The 22675-nt window shown below is 43.6% G+C and overlaps 1 protein-coding gene across 2 annotated transcripts in view; it reads right to left on the bottom strand.

The window, feature by feature from the left end:
* The window catches only part of foxj3 (forkhead box J3), a 56786-nt gene that overhangs the window by 29517 nt on the left and 4594 nt on the right, over positions 1-22675 (bottom strand). Inside the window, exons 2-3 of one of the 2 annotated variants that reach the window (XM_037490406.2) lie at positions 19607-19649; positions 4517-5003 (exon numbers count right to left, since the gene is read on the bottom strand). In XM_037490406.2, the coding sequence (XP_037346303.1) occupies positions 4517-4837 (321 nt within the window). In that variant the 5' untranslated portion in view covers positions 4838-5003; positions 19607-19649. The remainder of the gene's footprint in view (positions 1-4516; positions 5004-19606; positions 19650-22675) is intronic. The other variant, XM_037490403.2, reaches the window with a different exon arrangement.

The following is a 22675-nucleotide window of genomic DNA, read 5'->3' as shown; positions in this document are numbered from 1 at the left end:
ACTCACCACTCAGAAGCAGGAACATTATCTCCAGAGTAAATAATGTCCTGGAGGACCAGTAGCTACCCAAATCGCTTCTTAAAAAATAGAAAACTGCTCCAGGCTGCTATTATTAAGCCTCAGATCCAGTGGGAAGTTGAACCTTTGATCTGTTTAGGGTACTGTGTATTTGCATTTTATAATGAGATCAAAGCCAGGTCCAGGGCCCCTGCAGAATGCAGCCCTGCGCCCCAGCTCCGCACTCTGGACGCTTCACAGACCAAAGCTGTATTTTCCTGTTAACAAGATGATGTGCCTCAGTGAAAATGCAATGGGAGAGTCAATGTACATTAGGCAATCAAACAGCAGCCCACACATTCTTCTCCAGCTAATTTCCTTCCCTGTACACAGGTGTGGAAGAAAGAAAAGAAAAATTGTGCCAGTAGCAACAGTTAAAGTTCAAGAGGAAACATTTCTAAACTGGTTGAGAATTGCTCCACATTTTCTTTGGCATTCTTCACCTGGAAGAAATGCAGAGGGGAATTTACAAAGTGCCTGAAGTGAGCCTACAAGGAGCCGGGAGAAGGTTTGGGATCAGCGTGGAGGGCAACATTTGAGGGTATATGTAGAGTCGACTCAATACCACTTTTTTCTTTCTTTAAAAAAAAAGAAAAGAAAATATACCAGAAAAAACATTGCACACATTGTGACTCCTATGAAAGAGCCGAGCGGAGTGTCATATTTTCGGATGGCCTGACCAGAGATGGCGCTGGGAGAAGGAGTGCATGAAGGCTCGGATGATTGCTTGCTTGAATTAGTCGGGTATTCAGACATCATTGTAGAAGCACCCGAGAGCTTACATTTATGGTGCGTGTGAATAGATAACAAGTAAATAGTTAAGTGTGGTACCTACTGTTTGGCAACGCTCTCCGTTACGAGTTTATGCCTTACCTTTATTAATTATTGTCTGACAACTTACAATCAGTTTTAATCCAGATGATACTAAAAAGTTCTAAATGCAACTCAATCCGTGTCAAAGGGAAAGTTCTTTAATCTTTAAGCCGTTATCTTAAGATGTCCTTTCTTGCACAAAAGGATCACACTAGGCTGCATAAGAATTGAATTAAGAATACAGACAAAAGGTCATTGCTCAACAAAAAAAGGACAAGTAGTAATTGGCAACGCAACACTTGGTCATGATGCATGCTGGAAGAGGGGAACCCCTGCATTGCACTTCTTGACGTGTTTGGAGGTTGCGTGTCTGCAAAACCGTCATACAAGCAACTGCCCCACAAAGCGGTTGCAGTGAAAGTGAGAGCACGACACTGACTCACGACACGCGAGGGGGCGTCCGTGAAGAGACTGAGCGGATCGGAGAAGTTTGACAGACGTGAAACTAAATATGGCCTCGTCGTTATTTATCTAATTACTGATTGAGAAGAGAAGGAGCAGTTATGAAGCCACATTTCAACATGGATGCCCTTTGAAAATTCTGAAACTGACTTTGAGTTTAGTGTTTTCAAAGTATTTAAAATCTCTTCATGAGGCCCTCATGGGTGGGGAAAAAAAAAAAAAAGTCTTCTTTCCCTTTAAAGTGGGAGAGGACTTTTCTCCTTTTAGTCTCAGAAGACTCATCCGGGTCGTCTTACATTTCCCGTCATGGCTTTTGAAATGGAAACTGGACTGGGCAACAGATTTGAATTGCAATCAGGAACACGTAGAAACAGTACACCGGATTTGACTGCAGACCGGTGTAGCAAGGATCCTTTAGGCAGATGTTCAAATAAGCCCCACTCGCGGGGCACACGGGAGCTACGGCGTGCAAGCAGAATAGCACAAAAGACGGCTTCGGCTGACCCGCAAAGTATGACTCAAACGCACCTCAGAGAGGGAGCGCGTTATGAAAAGCAGCGGCTAATTGCTTGCTCATAGATGCCGAACGCATATTCTGCACCCTCGTCAGCAGAGTTCACATTCTTTGACCTTGATGAATTATCCGTCTTTATTGACAGCACTTATTGATATTTCTTAAAGCCACAGGCTAATGGAGTTCTATTGAGATTATTAAATGAGCTGCTGGTGCCCAGATTAGCCAGTTCTCGGCTCGCCGTTGCAGCCTGCATTATCATACAGAGCAGATGCGTGCGTGCGTGGAGTCCCAAATTCCTGCGACCGACATCTCCCGGGGAACGGAGGAGCGATGACTACATTCGACCTACATTCACCCCGCCTAGGAATGCTTGCCTCCAACTAATTACAGACAAAAACATGCATACTCCGTCACACTATAGCTAGATTCACGCTATAGAAAGGGTTACAGTGTGGGGAAATGGTGCTGCTCTATGCATATTACAGAATTACACGATTTCAATTAGGTGTGCATGCAGCTTTTCCAAAAGAGGCATCTCTGAGGGATTTAAAAGACGAAAAATGCTCCTGCCTATAGAAGCTCCTGAGGTTTTGGAGAGAACTTTACTTAGGCTTTTGCACAGGCTTAGATTAAAATATAATTTGTGTGATGGGTTGTGAAATTACGCCATGCACAAAAAACATTAGGAACAAACCTTAAGCTACTAGAGCTCGCTCAAATGCCCAGAGCATTGAAACGGCATATTGGATTTCATTTAAATGTCTTAAGCATTAAAAGGATTTAATAAATAGTCTCTACACATTACTTGAGGTATTTACATAAGACAAAAACTACTGCCGGAAAAACAGCCCATTAACAAGAAGTGAGAAAGCAGAGTGACGCAGGCTGCAGCGCACGAGCGCGCCTTCAAACCGCTGTGACAGTGTTTCCTGTGTCTACAGCATCCTGGTTAGAGTGATGTGGTTTCTGTCAATTTTAAAATGGGGGATATTTCTACAGATGCAGCCCACATTAAGGTCAGAATGTGTCAATCTATGCAATGCTTCCCTACACTAGAAATTACTTGACTTACATGCTGACTGATTTTAGAACTTGCTCCTCCACTTGAAGCCATGTTTCAGTTGCGTCAGGTCTCTGTTACAGACGACTATGAAAAGAAGAAGTGCTTACAGTCATCACTGTACAGAATCAGTCAATTTAACGCCCATCTGGCCACACCATTTAATGAAATCTGAAATACAAGGATTTCATTTTTAATGGGACCGTAACTGGGTGGTAGAGAAAATCTCCAACCCTGCCAGCAGCACCCATTTTCATACACACTGACGACACCTACTCTAAAATATGTAAGACGGGCATGCATATGACTGTCAAAATGTTGTGCGTTGTGTACAGTTTTTTTAGTTGGGCTTAGTGTAGTTTCCCAGCAATTAAGTCTGTGGCTGTGCAAGTCCACTTAACCCACATCAATGATTATCAACTGCCAACTGCAGACGGAGCTGTGAGCGCTACGTTCTCTGCAACCAGATTCCTTCACCTGATTGCGGCAACAAAAATACAGACAAACAGCGCCGCAACTTTGAGCCTCGAGAGATTTGTCAGCTTACAATGATCAGTTGAACCTGATGCTACAGAAGGTGGGCGGTGCACAAAACAGAGCGCTGTTGACTGGAAATGCCTGACACTCAGAACAGGAATCCATGCGGACTGACAGCGAACACGCCGCAGCGTTGATGCCAACTAAATAAGGGATGATGAAGGTAGAAGGGGAAACAAAGGCTGCAAAGTGAAACAATTAATTTCCCTTCAATAGGGCCTTGGCACGAAAATAACCAAAATCCATCCATTTATAATAACACACGCTTTCTCATCTCACACACACACACACACCCCCACACACCCACAGACACACACACGACAGATCTCGCCGCCCCAGGAAATGGGCGTCATACATCTTGTCTGACTGCAATAAAGCAGAGCCTAAGATTCTATTTCCAATAAACGTCGACTGATTGGAAAACTCATTCTAATATCAATTTCCATCTGGGCCCTTTAAAAGGCAATCAGCATAGCTTCATCTCGGTAGATCATGGGCTCCTTGAGATGATGACACAGCACTGGCTCTCTCTTCTGTATAATGGCCTTCTCCTATCAAGGCATCTGCAATGAATAATACCACCCATGAATGGGCTATTTAGGCCGTGTTCGCACAGATAGGGGCCACTTCTCTGAATATTAATTCAGAGTTTTACACTTCATATGGTTTTTCCAGTGTGGCATTCGGAAGAGTAAGGCTACTTGGTGTGATTTGGCGTACTCTGCTTTCCCCGGAACGCTTTCTCAGAAGTGACAATGGTGATTAAAAACAGGATCTCGCTTTGTTTTAAGACGCCTGGCGACCAGAAAACAATGATTTACATCAAGGAATTTCATAACTTCTCTGCAGTTTACTAAAATACTTTTGAGTCAAAGAAACATCTTTATTTCAATTAACTGATTTCAATTACTGTAACTACACAGACGTCCAATTCCAAAAGCTCATATTTGCTTCGCCGTAGTTAAAGTGCGAAGCCCCGCTATAACCAGAATGCAACGCTATCATCACCACGATAGCAACAAACTCTAAAATCCAGCTTAAAATGATGCCCCGACAGCTCTTTTTCTCACCTTCCAGCCACTGCCCGCCTCCCTGTAGTAGGGAAAGTTATCACAGATCCACTGGTAGATCTCGCTCAGTGTCATCTTCTTCTTTGGCGAGCTGTTGATGGCGAAAGTGATGAGGCTGGCGTAGCTATACGGCGGCTTGCCGTCCTTGTGCTGCTGCACCTCCTCCTGGTCCAACGTGGTGTTAGGATCCAGCAGGGCGCTCTTCTTGCCCATGCCGGGGCCGTGGGCGCTCTGAGCATCCGCCTTGCGGATGGCCGCCTGCATGGTCAGCTGAGGAAGCCAATCCATGGAGGTCAGGCTGCTCTCCAGCTCCGACGTCATGGCGACGGCAGGCCGGGCAGGAGAGGGGTGGGGAGACTGTGGAGCCGGACGCTGCCCGTCGACTGAGGCGGAGGGGACCAGGTGGGGAATAACAAACAGAGGCAGGTCGAGGATGAAGAACTTCCTCAGCTCAAGACATCAGCATGACGTCCTCTGAAGGTCGACTCTGGAGAAACGGAAAAGAATTGCTTTCATATGTCTTTTCTCTTTAACAAAAGGAAGAAAAGGAGGACATTTTACATTTTATAAAAACAACACATCAGCAGTTTTACAGAGGAGGGAAAACCAAACGCAAGCCAGGAAGCAACTCTGAACAGGTCGGCTAACATCAAAAACCAAGTGTCTCTAAAGTATGCTCATATCAGCTGTGAAGCAGATCACAAGACCACCACTTTCTCCACCACTTGCTGCTCCCAAAGCGGAGTCATGGCCGGGACTCCATCTGCACAGCGCGAGAGAAAGAGCGAGAGAGCGAGAGAAAATGCCAGGCAATTGTTTTCACAACTGACAGCCAAATGGGGTACTGGCTCAGAAGGAATTTCAACTCTCTCGAGGGTAGTAAAGCCCCTCTTCCCGTCTCCCCTCCCTGCCAGCCTGCCTCCCCCAGGCGGAGCCTCTGCCCGTAAACAAGCCAGCGAGTGTCGTCTTGCAGAGCGTCCTGGGCCTGCTGCGCGCGTCGGCCCGTGCTGCGCAGAGCGCGCCCCGCTACACGCCGTTCCTCTCAGCACACTGCCCTGCCCGTCTTAAAATAGGGCGACAGCGTAGAAAGGCCTGAAGTTACAAGAGTAGGTGAACACGGGAAAATCCTGAGCGGGATGACACTTTAATCTAGCTGAAGGGGGGGGGGGGGGTAGGATGGACGGGATCCTCACCAAGTTGTTCACATGAGAGACAGAGAGAGATGGAGTGTGCACTCAGGCTACCCCTGACTGCGTTGGGTGGGTCAAACACTATCTTTTTAAAATAAGGTCAATTTCTTTTTTTTTTAAATCACTTTCAGATTCATCTTAAATCACTTCAAATAATTTCAACAACAATTTCTCTGAAGGACAGATTCCAAACGAGTCCGTAAAATGCTAATGTTTGTTTTAAATATATTTTGTGTATTCTATCGTACTTTGTTGGTGAGTCAAAAGGCAGCGATGGATGTTATCAAACTGAAATGCAGCGGCGATCGTAACGGTGAGCGATCAGTAGTGACAAGCAGTTTGTAGTTGTCAAACGATCTCACACCCAACTCGATATCCACTACCAACGTACACAGATTATGATGAATAGAAAATGCCTTCATCATAAACAGAACGTAAACAAAAATCTAATTGTAAAAGGGTTTTTTGGGGGGGGAAATGCATTATCAATGCAGCTTTTATTTCCTTTGTCTATTCATAAATTGAAAATCTTTTTTTTAAAGTATAATTATACCTGTATAAACTATGGCTAAAGATGCTGGCTGAACTTCCACACTTAGGAGGGAAATGGCGTGAAACAAAAGCAGCTTGTTTAGCCAGGATTTGGCTAATGACTGGTTTGAGACGTTTCACCTTTGAAATCCATTGCAACCGACTGAAATCAAGCTGCTGTAAACTCTTGTAGTTCAATCAGAAGTCTCTCGTTACTTTTAGCAAGGAGAAATAAGATTGGTTGTGCTTCCTCCTTCATTGACATCTGAATCGTGCTGCATACAGGTGGGAAACCTGGATAAAAAAAACCCACTGGAGGTAATTCTCCCAGCCTCTGCAGGCATGAGGAGACGTAGGGATGATGAGATTTGCTTACTGACTCTTGACAGGTGAATCAGTGTAGTTGATGAAATCCTCATCACCGAAAAGACAAAACAAATGATGTACCAAATATCTCCACCCAGTGCCAAAAATAAAAGTGACTCATAAGCTGCTCCTGAAAGTAATTGTCCTCTTTTAGTGGCACCCTATTGCAATATGAAACTAATTAGATTTTGAATGTTTGTCTACATGTTGTCATCCATTTGAATATCTGCTCCCACCGCACATTTAATAATCATACAAGTCCGACATATTCCATGCATATAATAGGAAACCTTTCACATTTCAGTCACACTCACTCAACATTAGACATTAGGTACAGATGTATTGCAAAATACAGGAGTCAAATATATTTAAGCAATATATATTTTTCAAGGTTCTACAGTTTTAAATGAATAATAACCAGTTGGTCTATAAAAAAAAAAAAGAATTGAACATTTTGATATCTCATGAAGCATTCCAATTTTACAAAAAATACCTGGTTCCAGCTTCAATAAATGTGTTGATTACTTGTGTAGTACATAGATATCCAATTTGCAATGACAACACATAGACAGGACATAACCTGAAATTTGACTAAACAACTCAACTTGGCAAATTAATAAACACTTTAACTTAATCACACTGAACTGAGCGCCACCATTTTAAATGCTCCCTCATCTGATTAGCTTTAGCAAGGTGTTCCTGATGACGCGCCAGCTCAGCGTACCGGCCTGCATCGAGTTAAGCCTTTGTGGTTTGGATCGAAATGTTTCCATTCTCAGTTTGAATGGGAGTTTCAAAGGAGAGGAAGCCTGCAGAGTCTTCACGGGGGGGGGGGGCCACCAGAGCCGAGCTGACGGGGACGGGAGCTGATGAAATGCGCTGCGCCGCGCTACACAGAGACGTACACCGTTTGACCCTCAGCGCTAATGATCCAGCTGCTACATAATCTGCAAGGCCGGGTCGGTGTCTTAATTAGAGGACCTTGGGCTGTTGCAGGAATGATTAAGCGCATCGCAGGCGGGCGGTAAGGCACCCTGCCCCCCACCCCCCCTCGCCCTCCTCCTCCCATTGCCTCCCCTGCAGGAGCGGGGACAAGCCCCAGCAGCCTGCTGCCATGTCAGGGCTGACTGTGAGCCTGCTTCATGTCGGGAGAGCCGGGGGGGGGGGGGATTGAACGGAGGCCGCGTCGAAGGGGGTCTGGGAGTTGAAGGCGCTGTGATAGGGACACACGAAGATGGGGTTCGGCCACTGTCACCACAAGGAATAGTAAAAAGACTCTTCCCTCGTTTGTTTTTTAGAAGTGGGGTACTAAGAGTATTTGAGGGATGACAGAGAAATGGATGGTCAAACAAATTCTCTATTCAGCACGCCGTGTCTTTTTCCGCCGAGGATTTAATAGCGAATTCGGTGCTGAATGGGATTTTAAAAACATCTCAACTTCCCCGAATTCTTGACAGGAAGAATTATCCACGTTCTTGCTGCCGACAGCGGCTCGGTGATGGTGTTTGGTAAAGTGGTTCACTCAAACTGACAGCATGGTTAGTACACATGTGGCAAGCCCCGTTTCATTCAAGGAACTCCAATGAGGCCAACGCGTTTTGTAACAAGGGATTACTTTACACAACACGGCAGATTACGTCAAATTCATCGTGTTAGGCAAGTACCTTCTGAGATGACAGCAACTGCGTCACAGAAACCAGAGTTGTTCCCCATCTCGACTGTTGCAAAATTCATGTGTACTTAGGGGTACTAAAACTTTTAAGTGGCTGCTAACGATGCACGGCCCATGATGAAATTAATATTTCAGGTGTGATACTGCTACACTGAAGGGCACTTAGTGATTTTCAATGGTTCATATAATGGAAATTAGTATCCACCCTCACATTAAATGTAATGCAGGAGGTATGTTTACAAGATAATTACTTTAATGTGATGTATATTCCTTGAGGAAATATTTGACTAAAAACCTTATGCATTATTATATAACCTTAAATATGATACTGTTTTTCTGCTTGGTAAATACTTAAAATACACCGGAATGTCACTGTATTTTGTAAGTTGTGAGGGGAGGTCTTTCCTTCTTCGCAGTGACATCACTGGATGTTTTTGCCACCAGCGTCCACTGAAAATGCTACGTGATATTCAAGGATTGTTGATCAATTACTATCCCCATAGTTGGGATGGGATGTTACCAGTTCTACTTGCACGAGCAACCTGAACCTGATTATACGGTCCCACACACACTAATTATCATTTCACTGCGTATTGCAGCAGCCACACATGGTCAGCCGTGTCGATATACGCAGGTGCAGCAATTTGTCCCGACTTTATTAGGCTTCTTTAATCCAACTGTGGGGAAAGACAGCGATGGGGCCTTCATAAGTCCAGTCTGGAGATCTGCTTTAGTTATGGTTTAATCAAGTATTAGCACCTGACGAGTCATCTGGATGATTACAGTCCGATTACTCACGGTACATGCATGGTTACAATTTATTGAAACTCATGTAGGGTGTAGTGTTTTCACCGTTTTTTACTAACTATCATTGAAATGGATTTTATGTTCCCATATAAACAGATCATTTCCACTTCCTCGTGCTCTAGCGTTCACCCAGTATATGTCCTCACTGTTAGGTTTATTTCTGTTGAAAACAATGTGCGCAATATAAAGCGCCGTTAAACATTGGATGGTCGGAATAACTAGGACTATCAAAAAAAAACACAGGCAACCAAACCGCTAGTTTCAAGATCTGACAAAATACACACAAACACACGCACACACACACGCATGCACAATAATAAGTTCTCTGCTCTTGTTACACACAAGCTTCCCTCAGATGAATGAAACCAGTGTTGTTCCTCTGGTACACAATGTTCTGCATACAGGAAACTACTGACCGAAGCAGAAGTAGAAAGGGCAGACTTTACGGAAGTGTGTCAGACTAAAAAAGGGTGAATAAGATTAGCTAAAATAGTAAAAACCATTTGAACTAATGTCCAAGTCTCATTCAAGAGAAAATAAATCCGGTTGCAGTGCCTTCCCAGCGAGGAGCAGTATTTAAAGAAAGAACAGGACGGAGAGTCAAGGAGGAGGGGCAGAACCAAAACAGACGGACATCCATCGATTGATTCAAGTTGAACCATATTTGAAAAATGCAAGCAAATCGGATACAGCGCTAACTTTGGGGTAAATTGTTTTTTTTTAAAGGGGGATATCTAGGTTTGTCATGAGTAAACAAGTCTTATTTGATACAAGTCAATGACCCTGCTCATGACAAGTGGTTCACTGTTAGACCTGTGAAAAAGGGGGCACGTGTTGCTTTTGTGTTGTGAGCATATTGCAGATAGATAGACGAGGACAACACAAAGGATTTAATCCACACCAGATATCAGTGGTTACTTGTTCTCTGTCATCGTTGCCCTTCCTCTTCAGTGGAAGCTTGACTAAAGACTTTACAGTGAACATGTTACAAATTGAATAAATGGCTCATCATTTTGGAGAATACATTTATTTGACGTCTTTTCAAAGTAATTGGTATATTGTTACCACTCGAACATCGGTGTAGCTAGAATCAGAAGTCATGAATCGTCTTTTACAGACCAGGAAGTTAACGCCACCCTGTTTCCAATCACAAAATTATTAGGATTAGAATAAACTGGAGCCAACAAACGTCACTTGTTAGCAACTGCCCTTTACTCATTCCTGCAGCACTCCATTAGCCTAGCTTAGCATTAAGACAGGAGGTAGGGGAAAACTGCTGGTCTGGCTGCAGAGTAAAAGAAATACTGCCACTGCCAGTTTTTTTTTAACACGATTTTTGGTCATAATGGAAGTTACTTTGTCGCGAGTTGTTTGTCAGTGCAATGGCTAAAGGGTATTTCCCAAAATGTCCATCTATTCCCTTAAATATTTGGCATTTAAAGAAAAGCAATTGCATTTTGCATCATAATGTCCTATGTTCCGATGGGTGCGAGTTTCCACTTTGTTTGCTTTCTCAGAAAACTATGCATTAATATCAAATACCACTCCACTACAGCTAACCTACATCCTTCTCTCCCCAGAGCGCCAAGCTGCCTACCCAGAACGGCGTCCCCCAAATACCTGCACATTACTGTCATCTCAGAGGAGTAGGCTGCTCAGCTCAGATTCTGACTCCCACTTGCGGACACAAGACTGTCAATGGGTACCAATGGGTGCAATTAATCCCCTTTTACAGCGGTCATGCATCCCATCACGGTCAACACTCCAACAGTGTGTGCCTGCCTGCGATGGTTGTACCGCCACATGCGCTTCAGTAGAACAGTAGACGTGATGAATGCTGCATTAAAAACAATGTCACTAGAAGTCAAACAGACCAAAATAAATACCACCATCACTAATTGTTAAACGCTGGCAAGACTTGGGTGTGTGTGTGCGTGTGTGTCTGGAGAGAGAAAGACACACGTGAAGAGGGAGGGAGCTTATTATCATGACACAAATCTTCCATTAGTGCAATGGTAACTTGGCAAATGGGAGGGGAAGCGCTAAGTGTGCTCCCTCTGTTATGCCTGAAGATTTGGCACACGCACTCACAACAACAACAGTGATGTAACCTGGTAACAAGCCTTCGGCAGCTTTACTCTCGACTGAAACCCGGGTCATACCTTCCATATCAACGTCGTCATATCCAGCGTGGGAGAAGCCCTGGTTGGCCTAGTGATTGCGAGGCGATAAACAAGGAGGGGTGGGAACTCAGGCTCACCTGTCCTTCAGGCAAAAGAGAGACTCCTCACTTTTTCCAGCCCTGGAGGCAAAAGGACTTGGGCAGTTATTTTAGAGTTCGCTCAAAAGTGCAGTGCGTCCGAGTATTATGGTTGCACGTGAGCTCTGTAATCGTGCAGCAAGACACCCCCAAGCCTCGTTTTCATTCAAATAAATGTCTGTATTCCTTCTCAATTAAAGGCTTAATAGTTTAGCAATACCCCCCAAGGAAGAACGCATTACTTGCATTTTAAGGATATGTCTATCATCTGTTCCCCGCTCACGCGGCCGGGCACATTGTTTCAACCCACTGCAGCCTCCAGCGGAGCCGGGTGCCAAACGTGGCGTCCTCACGGTTAGCAGAATGTGCCAGAGCGTCTTTGTTTTACAGTCAAATCTACGCGACAGCGGCATCAGAGGGCTATGTTGCGTTAATGTTGGCTTTTAAGATGCAGCCACCTCTGCTCCGCTCTTAAAAGAGGGGAGAAAAATAAATTACACGATTGCTCTTTTTGCTCCCATACTCCCTCAATCTCATTTTGCCTTTGGTTGAACAATTTTATAATTATTCTGCCAATCAATCAATCGATAGCGTGACTTTGGCTGTGGGGCAGTTAAATCTGGGGAGGGAGAGCGTAAAGCAAAGCTAAAACTTGAGTTCTTTTTAAAAACCTGCTAAAGCTGTAAGAGGAAAGAGAACGCTTTATCTGGTTAGTCTGTGCCAAACGGAACAGAGGTCTTCCAAAAAAAATGAATACATAAATAAAAGCTTCTGCAGACAGAGAAAACCACGACGGGCCTGCCACTCTCTCTGCAGACGGACACAGGATCAGAGGAGTGGAAGCTTGGGGAGCTGGCTATGGATCAACTGAGCCGCTTCAGGCTGTCTGGAGAAGCCACTAAGCGAGCAACAGGGTTTGTGACCCTTGAATGCTGACACAGTCCTTTCAAGAGAGAGCGACATTAGATATCCCAGAGATGCGTTTAGCAGTCAGCCACTTTCCATGTTAATGCCAATGTTTGGTGGGCTGGATGGAGATTTTATATATATATATATATATATATATATATATATATATATATATATATATATATATATATATATATATATATATATATATATATAAAAATAAAAGGTACAGAGAGAAATCTAGGCTGATCAGGAAGGGGTGGGTCTCGCTGTCCCCTAACAGCGAGCCTGCGAGGTGGCCTTTTGTTTTGGCGGTGGCAGGGGTGCCCCGACACTGACCATGCAAACCCAATTACCCTGGTCCCACGGCCTCGGGGCCAGCATTAACACACGGCCCCTGGGAGGTCGACTGCATGACAGCCGGCAAGGCTCAGCTGCTGAATCATGAACCGAGCACTTAAGGCCCCGGGGAGGGCAAGCGTCTTCGTGGCAATCTTGAGAGGCCAGTCCTCATCTGCATTCGCTACTTCCACATCAGCGTCGATGTTAAATATTGAGCCGCTCTCTGAGGCGAGCGGCGTGGTAATGGGTGATCGAGTCAGCTTACCTGGAATTTAAAGCAGTCCATAAAACTAAAAAAATCGGTTCACTTAGGAGGACAATTTATCCCTCTTTAGCGATTTAGTTAAGATTGATCGGCAACTATTTTAATTATTCTCTTTTAATTTAAACAGAATATTTGGGGGTTTGCAAGCCTAGGAAAATAGTAATTTAGGCCATTATACCCTTTATTACAAACTTAATACTGCATAACAGTGTTATAGCGGTGATTTAAACCCTGAGTGACAGGCATTTAAAAATATTTCTGATGTGAATTTAAAAAACAGCACATATTTAATTATTCACATTACACCACTGTGACACATTGTGGCCTTTTAGATGTGACTGTCAGAAACAACTGTGTTTGAGTCTCATTTTTCCTAGTACGAAATATCATCGCTACAACAGAAGCCCTGCTAGAGTTACCCAAGCGTGATTTAAAGGAATTACCTGGGTGGGCTATGCATGCTTTGGAGTGCTACATGCAGCAGGAATCAGGTCATGAATTTTAAATTCAGACAGGGGATTAACATCAGCAGTTATGAAGCGAGAGTTGAGAGAAGCAGCAAGACAGAGCACTCACTTTCAAACCGAAAAAGAACAAAATAACAGAGTTGATATAGCTTGAGGTTGGTTTGATGATCATCTCACGTAAGGCCTAAAATCGTCTTCATTTAGAGTGGCACTGGAGTTGTAATTAAAACCATTTTGGTTTCTAATCAATATTCAATCTCTCAGAAATAATTAACAGCATATTAAAGAGTTTACTGCCTGACGGAGCCGAATGCCTCCACATCATTAAGCTGTTGAATTGCTTTACTCTTTGACTCCTCCCGTCTCATTTCCCTGGGTTACAGTCTCCCTAAAATGCTCCTGGAGTTGTACTGTACCTGCAGATAGTAACACAGCCCACTGATAACATGTCGCATGTTATGCGTACTCCCCCCACTTTCACCCAGATTTCACTTTTAACACATCAACGTCATTAGTGAACCGGTCTGTGAAATGTCATCCGAAAAAAACATTTTCTGAATGAAAACGCTCCACAAGACATGGTAGTAAATCATAATCCCGGTTTTCATGGCGTACTGCTGAGGAGCGGCCAAGTTGCCATAAATTCATGCCCTTTCCCCCTGAGTGATTATGCAGCCTGCAGTGCAAGTTGCACAACACAGCATGTTGTTAAATACGTGCTATATTAAGATTAGCAGTAACAGTTCAGATAAAACTGCTGCTTTACTACAGCATTGTAACCACTTATAACCAAACAGCACTCAGTGTCCCTGACTAAATCCCTGCATCAAGCACATAATGTGCAGGTCTCTCTCACACACACACACACACACACACAATTAAGCTTAATGTTAACCAGCTGATTGATTATCTGCCTGATCAAAATACGCCATGTAGCGCAGAAGAGGTGCGGAGCATTATTCACTCCGGGGACTGTTTAACAGCTGTTGAATTTAAACCTTTTTACGTCACCAGAATACAATCTGAAAAATTCCTTGGCTATTCTCCAGATGACTTCTATGGTAAATTGAGGACAGCATGTTTTTTTTCCTCTGATGTTGATCAGAAGAGCAGTGGAGTAAAACATGAAACTACGTCTGTGTAGGAATTTGTTTGTAACGATAATCAGGCATCCGTCGGTGTCCATACCTGTTCTCACCCTGCTCCGTTCCACATAAATTCAAATAATTTGGTTTCCTGGAGACAATGTTGCTATTTATCTCGGTGTGGGAGGGGGAGGGGGAGGGGTTGCAGCAGCAGTCATTGTTTGTTTAAGCTCTGCAGTCAAAATCTCTCCTGGCATTAAATATGGAATCATCACTGAGAGGCTACTACCTTACAAGAGCAACAATAGGTCACCACAAAACCAGCGGATTTACCAAAACAAATGGCAGACACGCATGTTTGGTTTCCACCACTCAAACCCAGTGATGAGCAAGAAAAGCAAACGCCAGAAATGAGAGGTGCCGACGGAGGCGAAAGTACAGGTGGGGAGGAAAGTAGTTGTAACTTGCAACCATGATTCCAAAATGCCACCACCAAATCTCCACTGCACGAGGCTTCTGTTAGGCTTTAAGGCACATTATGGATTCACTGCTACATTATCTGGGCACAAATCAGCTAATAACACAACACAGTGAGATTCTGCAGAGGAACCAAGATTAAGCTTTTAAACTTCAAATTGAAAAAAAGTGTGTGAATGTGAATTGAGTAGTTTTGTGGGTCAAAAATACCCATTTCTGTTAAGCAGCAAGAGTATCTCCCCCCCCACCATATGACCGCTCAAACAGTGGGGTACAACGTAGACTCCACTAAGGAGGGCCTTGATCTTAACAAAAATAGTGAGGAAAATCGACTGTCTCACGCCTGACAAACGACTGTACTAACTAAAGCATGTCAAACGTAAACCGTCACACAACACTAAACCTTAATGTCCGTTAAACACTCTAAGCTAACGTCTCAGTGAGCCTGTGACAAATAAACACCTCAGCGTAGGACGCCGCGAGGAACTCCGATGGTGTCCCCGCCCTGACAGCCCGGCACGTCACAGAGGAAATACCTTCAGTGCGACAAAGCAGTCAGTCAGCCATCTGAGATGGTTGTCTGACAGGAGACATGAGTGCAAGGAGAAACTGTTGTGAAATTAGCAGAGGTGTTTCCAATGAGGAACTCTGATTTCAGAAGACGGAAGGTGGAGAGCTTGTGTAGGCTGCTGACATTTTATTCTGATCCCTCGCATCATACTGGCCACAATGGGTCAACATCTCACTCCCAGCTTGTGAAATAGCTTGGAGAATACAGTTCATGTCAAATGTTTGGTCGAAATTCACTTCCTGAGTTCTGCCAAGTCTCTGCTCCCCAGGTACTACAGACTAGTGATTGAAAAAAAAACTGTCTGCAGTCAGTTTGTTCACAGTTCAGAATAGGCTTTCCCACTCAATCACAGGCCTCGGAATACAACAAATGTTTAACGCTTTAATTCATAAAGTGCATGTAAACCAAATCAGGTACTTTGGCCATGAGCAAAGGATAGAGTGCAGCCTCGGAGTGTCACTTAAATGGCCCATTGTGTGCCACCATCTTTTTGCTTTTAAATTCATTATCAATCTATTTTGCCCATTTTTGGGTCTTGAAAAGTGGTTTTACCTTCATTTCCCGAGTTAGGTCATTGGTTTTCACATCCTCAAGCTCATAGTTTGTGTTCAAACCCCTGATTTTAAGACCCCCATGACATAATGTAGTTCTCAGCTTATTTGAAGCGGCTGTTAACCTCCAATCGATCTGCAGAGCTCATCAATATCCCGAGTGCGTCACATTCTTGGATTGAGGCAATGCGACATTGACTGGGAATTTAAGTCTTCACAAGTTAATAAAAATTGCATTTAACCCAGTGGGGTTTATGACACACTTTACAGACTGCAGTGTGAATGCATGTCACTGGAGGCACCCACAGAACAGTATTCACCCATCTGCATGAACCAGTAGACATAGTGCCAGTTACAGAAGGTTTTTTTTTTTAATTAATTTTTATCATGTGATAGTATCCTCTGTGATCCGTACAACATTCAAATGATGCCGCCAATCAAACCGTTTTACTGGCGTGAAAGTTAAAAATGTCTCTTTGTAGTAAGCTGTGAAACATGCTTGAACCTTGGAAGTACAAACATTTTAGTATGCTACACTTTCAGTACAAGTCACACAAAGCCTCATTACATTTGTTAACAGTGATGATGGTGCAGAAGGCTGTTTTTTTTTTCTCACTCCACGTGATGGTGTAAAAGATAAGGCTAATTAACATGGCACCATTTGCATCTTCACCTCGATGTTTCGACAGCAAAGGGGGAGAAAGCAGCCATAGCAGGCTAATGAATGCTTCATTTGAGGGAAGACTTCCTGTCACTTACAGCACTCCCAACATAACCCGCTCATAAACCCCTTAAATTTCCATGCTCCGCTATCTTGATCGGCTGTCGGCTTCTCACCTCCACCCCCCTCACATGCTAAATTCCTGAGTTCATCCTCGCCACCCCCCCACCCCTACCCCTTCCACTACCACCAACAACACCACAAAGGCAGCACTCATTACAGCAGATTTGCATGTCTGCTCCAGAGCGGTATGAGAGGAGATGAAACACAACTCCCAGTGGCTGTGTCTGCAGAGCTTCACTCAACTGACAGAGAGCTCCACCTTGGGCCCCAGACACAGCGAGCAAACAAATGCATGCTTCTTTAACCACACACACACACACACATCAGTTCTATACAATTTGAGAGCCAGCTACGGCTGGATGATACTTCCCTCTAATTGTTGTTTGATGGTGCAACATGTTAGTCAATTAACAGAAAGTGTATTGCCAACAATTTTGATTAAAGATTTAAGTCATTGATCGAGGATTTTCTTATTGTTGGTTGCAGCTGTGACATTGAGTATTTCATAGTTTTAAGTCATTGTAAATCAAGCATCTTGGGTTTTAGAAACTACCAGAGGCTTGTGACAACTGCACAATTAACCACGAAAGCACAACTAGTCTGTCAACGTCTTGGACGGCAACAACTAAATGTAACATGCGTTACTGAAAAAAAGAGTAGACAGAAAAAATAAATAACAAGGGGAGGGGGTTCTTTTTTATTGCTTTTGTTCAGCATGACTCACGCAGAGAAAGTCGTGCATTACGCGTCATGACTCACCCTGAAAAGGGGCAGATAGACACTTAACGTGCTGACTCCTGACCGGGCCTGAATCTGTTCCTCCCTGACCTCAACAGGGAAGCGGCAATAAGCAGAATCTTTTTGAAACAACATAGTCTAATTAAATTAATAGAGATGGCTTAATTAGGTTAAGTTACAGCCAATACACTTTTCAATATAATATGACTAAAAATGTGCTCTATCAAATGGTAAAGCAGAGTAAACTTTTAAAGGTATTTGCTGGAATAGCAATAATGGAGAGGATTTCTTCTTACTTTACTAATTAATCAAAATAAATATTGTCTGTCGTGCAGAGACAAATTACTTTACTGCCTGTAAAGCTAATAGCCGTATAGCTAGTAGCCTGTAAAGCTAGTAACCGTAGCGATAGTAGCCTGGAACATTTTTTTTTTGTGACTTCATCCAGATTTTTTTTGTGATGCACAGTACTTGTGTCAGAAACACTGGTGAAATGTAAACTGCTCTGACATGTGAACAACAAAGCAACAGTGTTTATCATAACTCAATGCAGCTCCTTCCAGCTTTAAAATTAACTGTGCATGTCCTGTGATTGAAAAGCATATGCATGATTTTGTGGGAAATAATGTGTAGTGTTTGAGCACATTTTTGGCTATGGGCTGATTTTGTGCTTGTGCCAAAATGAAAAAAAGAGGTCCCAGAAGGATTCCACTGACACAAAAATAAAACTTTGCTTTCAAGTTTTGCTTCATTGGTGCTGGTGGTGTGTTTCAACGCTGGGACGCAGCAAAAACACAGTATAATTCATCGAAGAAAAGACAAAAAAAATAGAAAGATAATTTGGATTACTAGGGGATTATTGGGCATACGTGGAAGCAATAATCAGCATTAACCAAAGACTTGGTTAATGCCTCTCCAATTGTTGTTGCTTTTAAAACGAAGCATACATTTGAGATTTCCTTGAATGGACTCAAAGAAGAAAAGAAAAAAGGCAGGAATGTGACCATTGCAAGCTGCCTGCAGAACCTGTGTATCCTGGTTGTACAGCACACATTAGGTCATTAAAGTCCCCATGCTCACAGTCACTCCCTACCCCCCCACTGTACACACTACAACCCCCCCCCCCGCCCTCCACCCCCCCTGCCAAATGCTAAGCCTTTCAGACCAAACGCAGCTCTGCATTCTGCATCTTAATAAGAGGAGGGAAACTAGGGGGGAAGTGAAGGAGTCTTTTGGAGGAAGCCGAATAAATGACTGAACACACACCCTGGGGCGGGCATGCCAGGGGGTTTCCAGGAGGTCGGCACAAGTGGGGGCAATCGTGTCAAAGCGAAGGCGGCAGACTAAAACTAAACTGACATATCAAAGAAGCCAAGCCTTGTAGAAGGGAAAAGAGCAGCCAAGACACTGCATTCAGCTGCACAGCTTGTTTCTGCTTCAATGAGAGACAACACGACCAAAAAACGGCAATTAGCGATTAAAGTGGAAATTCCATCTGCTGCAAGGCTGCAGCTTTTTCCAATCAAAAAACCTGCTCACACCATCCGAGTGATCCTATGGCCTCTGTTCCCTTTTCGTTTCAGAGATAGGCGAACCATAAATTATGCATTTAAAACATTCCTTTTAAAATCTGAAATTTGTATCTCCTGACGTGATCCTTATAGTATTTAAGTTCAACTGTTCATTGGCGTCTCAGTGCAGCCAAACCTCAATCATTGCTAAAACAGACAAGGCCTTGACGCAACTTTCCCTGATTTGTCTAAATTTTCTACATGTAGAGACCACAATCTCTGACGTGGAAAACGTGGATAGACTGGGGACATTCGATATAAAAGCAGATATTTCAGGAGTATGAGAGCACCTAAGTGAGTTATATTGTTAAATTAGCTTGATGAGAGCCAGTGTGGCCTTAAACTCAGTTTGCTTCTAATGAGATACCAACTGTTTACTACATATCCTCTTTCCTTGTGATAATGAAGGGATTCCTCTGAGGTTGCTGCCATGCTGACACAGCCTTTAGGTGCTTAAATCCAAAAATGGGTGCATTAAGTGCATTTTAATTGACTTATATTTACCCACTGTGTTTTCTTGCAAATTCAAAAAGATCTTCTGGCAAGCCTAAAAGAAAAAAAAAAAAAAAAAAAGTAGGTCACTCAGTCTCATGTGAGTCATAGATTTTGGCAGGGGACCAAGCAGAGCAGGTATGGGAAGGACAGCTCGAACTGAGAGAGGCTTAATGGTATACTGATACCATTTCATTAGTATTATGAAAGATAATCAGGTTTATTCAACAAAATACACCCCCTGTCGGCCGAACCAGTCACCTGACCACCACTACAACTCCCTTCCCTCCCGAAGTAAACCTAGGGGAATCACTGAAACTCTGCATTTTGTGCTACAACGCCATATCAAGCAAAATTGGATGTTGAAGTTTAGGGAATTCACACATAAAAATAAATAAATAATAAAACTAGAGTGTTGCACGCTTAACAGAATCATGAATTCATACCATAGTCAGGCCTCTTGAGGAACATTTAAGCCAAGTAGCTGCAAGCCAGCTCCACCACAGTCTTAACATCCCAGCATTTCCCTTCAGTGTAGCAGATCTCTCGGATTGCAGGTGCCTTCTCGATTCACTCCAGACTAGAGGGCCCCGGGGAGACGAGTACAGGGCCCACAGCACCTTGGCAGCGAGGCTGACTTGTGGGATCAGAGCTGGGATGAGATTTCCAAACACTTGTTGGTGACTCAAGCCTGGTCAAAGTCGTGGGTCACACAGCCACCTCGGGACGACCACATTTTGAGGTGGCACTAATGTGCACGTCTCACGCCCTGTGACCAACACACCAATGCTTTCCTAATTATATTGGGCAAACTGGCACAACCCACGTCTCCGCAGCTATGGAGCCCCTCCCCCGGCTAACCTCTCCGCCCTCTCATTCATGCACCCGAGGGAGAGGCATGCAGGCCAGAGGAAGTATGACTCATCTGAGTAACTAGATGCATTCTTCGGAATTCTCCACAGACGTGTTGCTTGCTAAGTGAAGAGCACAGCCGGCTTCGAGAAAGACGAACAAAAATAAGTGGTGACACAAACGAAACAATAATCAAGCAAATGACTTTCTGTGAGAGAAAGAAAGAGGGAAAGGGTAGGAACCAATGGGGGCAAGAGCCAGTCATTATTTGTTTGGGCTTCCTGGTCCACACACACACAGATCAACATTTCCTCCAACTCCACCGAGAGAATCCTTGGCTTCTCTTAAGGGTTTTCTGAATCACAGATGGAGATTCCAAGTACCGCATTTAAGGCTAATCCATCAGGTTTCTTCCACACAAAAAACCAGCATGTGACAACAGAGAGGTTTCGACGTGCAATTCTGCTGAGCGTGCAGGCAACAACGAGGCACAAAGAAAATAAAGTGTTAAATCACGGTGTCAAACGGATCCACCACAGCGCCTTTCCAACCGACACCACATCTGCAATACTTTGGCAATGGGCCCGACAGATCATGAGCCCCACATCATACCGTCTCAAACTTCTACATGAAGCTATTTTTGGATCGGCACAGTAACGTGGTCTGAAGTAAAAAAAAAAAAAATTAGAAAATGGGAGGAGCTACACATAGACTTTTAGTCTGATCAACAGACACAGGGCTTTTGAAATGTGCCCCGTTTTGTGATTTTATGGTAAATGAGTCTCAGCAGTTCACTGTCATGATATGGGAACACACATGTACTCCCCCTTTTAACCTACCAAGCAAATTTAGGACTGTGCTCTAAATTAAACCTGACCCCATCTGACTTTCCCCTCGGAGTCTGCAGTTTGACATTCAAACATGTGAGAAATGATTCACTCGTACGACATTGCTGCGCGTGCACGCACGCACGCACACACTTTACATAGCTTACTTTACCAATACTAATAGCAGTAAACAAGCAAGTATCTATTACAGAAGGGATTATCCCACCGGAGACCACTGACCCTCTTCTGCAGGTAAATTAAAGTGAACTTTATTCCCACTTGGCTCCAGGTCTGTTACACTTGTTGGCTATAAATTCGCAGCTGACAAGACAACCTTCATGTTGCTTTAAATTTAAGGGTGAGCATATCTAAAGATCTGGTGGACTGTGCAATATTTACACTGTTTATCTATGCTAGTCACCATGCACAAATCACCTCACAGAACACTGATTAACACATTGTCAAATCAGGTTACTTCCGGAGTCAGGTTTGTGAGACCCTATACTTGCCATTGTCACGGTACCATCTCTAAATTGTCATGAAATGCATGCAGTCCACAGAAGGGAGGAGATTGTTATTAAATTGTCATTCCTCTATGAGACTTTAGTACAGGAGCGGTTGCGAATGACAGCTCTATGGCTGCTGATGTGGGGACAGAGCTGCCTTGTTTCACCAATTGTTGGAGCCACCAATTTGTCTGGGGGTGGGGGGGGGGGGGGGGGGCGTTTCAAATTTCTTAGTTAAAAACGGACAGAAACCAATCTATTGTATATTAAAACTGTCTAGGTATTCTGTCCTTTCGTCTAGAAGTGGATTTTCTGTCTGCCACAGGAGCTGCCGTAATGATTAAAACAGATACCGAAGCCCCGTTCTTATTACTTAAGCTGTGTCAGCTTAGCCAGCTCCTCTTCCTGCACACAGCTTGTAAGTCTCCAAAGAGTGTGAATCATAAGTATATCAATTACTTCTGAGTAAAGAACAAAAAAAAAAAAATGAAACCGTGGGCCTATCCAAACTCAAGGACAAGGACGAAGTATAAATTCCTTCAAGCCACACTAAAGTCAAGCCATATTTGTTATGACATGGTTATTCATCTAAAAAGACACACCAGTGCATTTACTCTGAAATCTTTTGTTTTACGTGTCATTAAGCACTACATCAACTCCCCTTTAATGAAGGGAATTGGTAAGCTTTGATTTAATTTGCACATTTATTGCAATACACATATTTTAAATTTATAGAAACACTCCTGTTCATGTACCTCCTCTGGTCCCTAAACTGGAACTTTCTGCAGAGATAAGATAAGATCCAAAGTGCCAAATATTCATAGGAGAATTGCCACCAATTTATTTTTTTGTTCTACTACAAGGCTGGAATGAGTCACCGAAACCACCAAGAACTA

Source organism: Pungitius pungitius, chromosome 8, assembly GCF_949316345.1.
Source record: "Pungitius pungitius chromosome 8, fPunPun2.1, whole genome shotgun sequence".
In the NCBI taxonomy this organism is placed as follows: Eukaryota; Metazoa; Chordata; class Actinopteri; order Perciformes; family Gasterosteidae; genus Pungitius; species Pungitius pungitius.
Note: the sequence above shows the minus strand (reverse complement) of the source record. Positions and strands in the feature narration are given on the sequence as shown.